At 49.2% G+C, this 4,755-nt stretch overlaps 1 protein-coding gene across 1 annotated transcript in view; it reads right to left on the reverse strand.

The window, feature by feature from the left end:
• The window catches only part of AQP10 (aquaporin 10), a 3,154-nt gene extending 826 nt beyond the window's left edge, over positions 1 to 2,328 (reverse strand). The window contains exons 1-5 of the mRNA XM_007948534.1: positions 2,224 to 2,328; positions 1,725 to 1,851; positions 1,077 to 1,213; positions 853 to 972; positions 386 to 603 (exon numbers count right to left, since the gene is read on the reverse strand). Coding sequence (XP_007946725.1) covers positions 386 to 603; positions 853 to 972; positions 1,077 to 1,213; positions 1,725 to 1,851; positions 2,224 to 2,328 — 707 coding nt within the window. The remainder of the gene's footprint in view (positions 1 to 385; positions 604 to 852; positions 973 to 1,076; positions 1,214 to 1,724; positions 1,852 to 2,223) is intronic.
• Between the last annotated feature and the right edge of the window lie 2,427 nt (positions 2,329 to 4,755).

Raw genomic sequence — 4,755 nt, forward strand, 5'->3', positions numbered from 1 at the left:
TTGAACCACCAGCCTTCTGATTAGCAGTCAAGTGCCTTAGGCACTACGCCACCAGAGCTCCCTCTGTAATAATGATAGTGCCTCAGAAACCCAAAGAGGAGTCACTATGAGTTGGGTCCAACTCGATGGCACATAGCAGCAACAACCCATTTTGCTGATGGGTTTACTAATGCCCACACAGGTAATATTATATACCCAAGGACAAACCTTTAAATCTTACTGCTTTAGTGAAAGGGGAGGCAAGGGAGAATCTGGGGCTTGAAGGAGGGACACTGTCCTAAGAGGCCAAGATAACTATTTAAAAGGAGAGAGCTGGGGAGCCAGGATAGAGCCCTTAGCAGAGCAGAGTGGAATAACAACAGCACCAGGAAAAGCAGTCACGCACCTGAAGACTTCAGGGCCCCAGCCAGCCACGTAGGTGAAAAGTCGTGGGCCTAGGTCCCGGGCAGGATTGAGTGGGAACCCGCAGTTGGCACCCATGGATAGCCCAATGACCAGGATCAGCAGCCCCACCACTACAGGCTCCAAGCCTGCAGGCACTCCTTTGTTCTGTGTATCCAGGATGGCCAAGATGCCCACAATCAGGATCCCAGTACCTAGAACCTTGGAGGTGACAGAGGTAGAGCTGATGGGTCAGCTTCCAGGTATCCTATCTGCCCTCTCTCAGCCAAACACTCCAGGCCACCACTACCCCCAAGTCATTTGGCTTTATAAACAGTGGCACCTGGGCTGGAGGTGAGAACCAGGATAGAACTAACCCCACACCCCATCCAGTGCCTGAACAATAAACTGGAGTCCACGGGAACAGCGGCAAAGGTTGGAGCTCTACCAGGTCTCTCCTCTCACACCTACCTGATCCAGGAAGCCATTGTTCAGGGTCAGATAGGGGGCTGGGTAGGTGGCAAAAATAGAGGCTGTCTCCTTGGGGCCGGTCACTGTCAGGTTCCCACCTGTATAGTTCTGTAGGGCATCTGTGGGGAGGGGGACACCCAGGGTTTCCATCTTTGCTCATCTAAAACTGTTCCACGGCACCCCAACCCAAACCAGGTGCCTCTAATCCTGTTCCCTCTGTTATCATAGTAGAGAGCATAGGTGACACCCGAAGCACAGAAAGCAGATAGCAGCTGCACCAAGGAGTAGATGGGGAGTTTGGCCCAGGGGAGGCGTCCCAGGAGGCACATGGCCAAGGAGAAGGCTGGATTCATGTGGGCCCCTTCAGGGAGAAGGAAAGAAAACCAACATCCATCAACTGCCTGCTGCCAGGTGCTGTCAGCAGGTTAACTACTCTTTCTCTTATCTAAAGGTAGATACTGTCATTCCTGCCATTTACATTAGGAAGTTGACCTTAAAGAGGTTACCAAGGTCACACAGTGAAACCAAGGTTTGAACCTGGGTCTGTCTGCTCTTTCCACTATAACACATAGTGTCTCAAGGCTCCATCCAGGCACATGGATACAGAGATGAGCCCTAGAGGGGACGCCAAAGGAGAGCACTCACCTTCGATACCCTGCAGTAGATCTCTGTGTAGATGAGGAAGGGAAGTGGAGAAATACAAAAGGGGAGGGGCGGGAGGTGGCCAAAGGCATATCTTAGTCCAGGGTACCAGCCACTCTCGAGGAGATAATGTCCATGAGTCACTGCAGTTTCTGCCTTTCACCATCACCACGTACCACATTCACATGCAAGACCCACTCCCTCTGAAGACCAGGCCCCACCCTCCTCACCTGAGACATTGCCACCCACATAGATGGCTATGACAACAGCCAGAGAGCCAGCCAGAAACATGGTGAAGAAGTTGCCTTTGGTTTCTCCACTAGTGACAGCCTGGGCCACAGCACCCTGAGTGAGGAGCTGATGGGAGAAGGAGACGAGGAGCAAGGAGGCCGGGAGAATAACGAGAGACAGAGGCTTGGAAAGTTAAAGGAGAGACCAAGAGAGGTGAGCGGACATGAGGGACCAGCAAGGAAGGGAGAAAAGCAGAAAGAGGGAAGGGTAAAGAGTGAGATAACTGGAGAAAGAAGGGTAAAGACGAGAAGGAAGGGGGCAGATGGGAAGGGAAGCAGAAGAGGAGGAGTGATTAGGAGAGACAAGATGGGGCAAAGGAGAAAAGTGATGGAAAGCTGAAAGAAAGTAGGGCTCCAACAGGTAGAGACAGCGACAACAGGAGGAGCCAAAAACTTTTACCCACCTCCCTTATTCCCTTCCCCCAATTACCCTGCCTACCAAGAGCACAAACACACCCAGAAACTCTGCCAGGCACTGTCGGGCCAGGAGGCTGCGAATCCGGAACCGGCGCCCAACGCTGGCCAGCGGTTGAGTACCAGCCATGGTGGGGAAACTCTGTCCTTGTCAGAGCTGCTTCTGTCTGTGTCGGTACTGCTACCAGCACAGCTACTGCCTGCCAGGGGAAAAGATAAGAAAGAGACTTTAAACCAATTAACTCAGCTCCTGAACAGCAGCTAGTGTCTGTGCACGTGTGTGGCTGAGGAGGACAAAGATAACAGGAGAATGTCTATGGGCAGGGCCTGGGGTTCCTAGAACCTAGAATGCTGTTAGGATCTGTCTCTTCTATCCTGCATCCCCATTTCTCACAGCTGCCCGCTATGCTGACGGATTAAGGGAAGTATGCTTCTTCATACGTATTATATCTTTTGGTCCTCAAGACAACTGTATAAAATAGCACTACTGCTTCCATTCTGCATATGAGAATACTGAGCCTCAGAATTGCTCAAGGTCACCTAGTGGCTGAATCTGAATTCAGACCTTCCACTCTCCATCTCTTACTTCACAATGCCTCATTCCCCAAAGCAGTTGTGTACTTAGAGAACTCAATAGGTATGGGACTAAAGACCATAGACACAGGAATGAAATCTCCTACAGCTGATGCTTCTACTTCTGTCATCTAGTACCTCACCTTGGTTAAGTATGCTGTCTTTGTTTTCTGCGAGGGTGGACTTTACAACCACACTAAGCCCCAGCTCCCCTTCTCTGGATGCATGCTATTCTTATTTGTCATAACACATAGCCACATCCTGCATCTTCATATCTCAAGCCTCTAATTACATTCATTTAACAATATTAAAGGCCCTGGGGACAATGGTGAACAAAACATAGTCCCTACCCTCCTAGACCTTAGTAGGTTCTATCATATGGAAACAGTATACTACTACTAATAATAATAATATTGTATACAGTTTATTAGGTTTTTGAGGGCTGGGACCATGATAGACCCTTCCTCAGTAACCTCATGGCACTAGTGCAGTATCTCTGGCTGTAGTGTAGTGAATTACTTAACATGACCCTTCTAGCTATAGTCTTTGTAACTCCTATCAAATGACTGGGCTGTTGTTGTTGTTGTTATGTGCCGACAAGTCGGACCGACTCATAGAGACCCCTCCTTGGATTGCCGAGGCAGTATCACTGTGGAAGTAGATTGCCCAACCTTCCTTCCGAGGAGTGGCTGGTGTAAATGAGTGCTTGTAGCCCAACAAGGGGATTGGATAGCTTGCTCATAATATAAATAAGGCACCTGTGTGGAAGTGGGACTATGCAAATATGGTGTATGGAACCATAAGTAGGGGATTGGTCAGTTTTGCCATCCTGGTAGGGTTAAAACAAGCCACCTCAGAGGCAGAAAGAGGGATCTCCCACCCATCAAAAAAGAAGAGCCAGGAGCAGAGTAAGTCCTTTGGACCTGGGGTCCCTGCACTGTGAACCTTCTTGATCTAATAGATACAAAGAGAGAGCGCTGTAACACTGGAGCTGAGAGGTGATGAGAAGCAGCAGCATAGAAATGCCAGCAACAGAAACAGGACACTGGCAGGAGACGGCCTGGTGGGCTTCCAGGCCCAAGAAGCAAGAAAGCTAAGTGCCTTCAGGCAAGAGGCTTACTGGCAAAATGGGGTGTCTCTGAGTACTTATCAGTGAAGCTAAAAAGCTTTGTAACACTTGCCCAAGCAGGGCAAAGACCCGGCCTGCCCAAAAGGCAAAAAGGTTAGGGCCAGGGAGAGGCTTGCCTATGGGCATAGCTAAAAAGAGGCTGTCCTTACCCACAAACTGTATTCTGAGTCTTTCTTGATCCTGAGTTGTATCGTATTGTTGTTTTTTGTTTGTTAGGTGCTGTCGAGTCATTTCAGACTCATAGCGACCGCATGCACAGCAGAACAAAACACTGCCCGATCCTGCGCCAGCTCCACGTCCTTGCTATACTTGAGCCCATCATCGCAGCCACTGTGTCAATCCATCTCGTGGAAGGCCTCCCCCTCTTTCATCGACCCTCCACCCTACCAAGCATGACATCCTTCTCCAAAGAATGGTCCCTTCTGACAACCTGACCAAAATAGGTGAGATGAAGTCTGGCCATTCTCACTTCCAAGGAACATTTCGGGTGCACTTCCTCCAGGACAGATCTGTTAGTTCTTTTAGCTGTCCATGGTACTTTCAGCATTCTTCTCCAGCACCACAGCTTAAAAGAATCAACTCTTTTTCTGTCTTCCTTATTCATTGTCCAGCTCTCACATGCATACGAGGTGATTGGAAATATCATGGCTTCTGTCTGGCACACCTTAGTCCTCAAGGAGACATCCTTGCTGCTCATCACTTGAAACAGTTCCTTTGCGGTTGACTTTCACAATGCTACACGTCGTCTAATGTCCTGACTGCTACTTCCATTGGCATCGATCTTAGAACCAAGCAACGTAAATTCTTTGACAACCTCAATCTTCTCTCCATTTATTGTAATGCTACTCATTGGTC

Source organism: Orycteropus afer, unplaced genomic scaffold, assembly GCF_000298275.1.
Source record: "Orycteropus afer afer isolate SDZICR_OR568_19922 unplaced genomic scaffold, OryAfe1.0 scaffold00217, whole genome shotgun sequence".
NCBI classification, from domain to species: Eukaryota; Metazoa; Chordata; class Mammalia; order Tubulidentata; family Orycteropodidae; genus Orycteropus; species Orycteropus afer.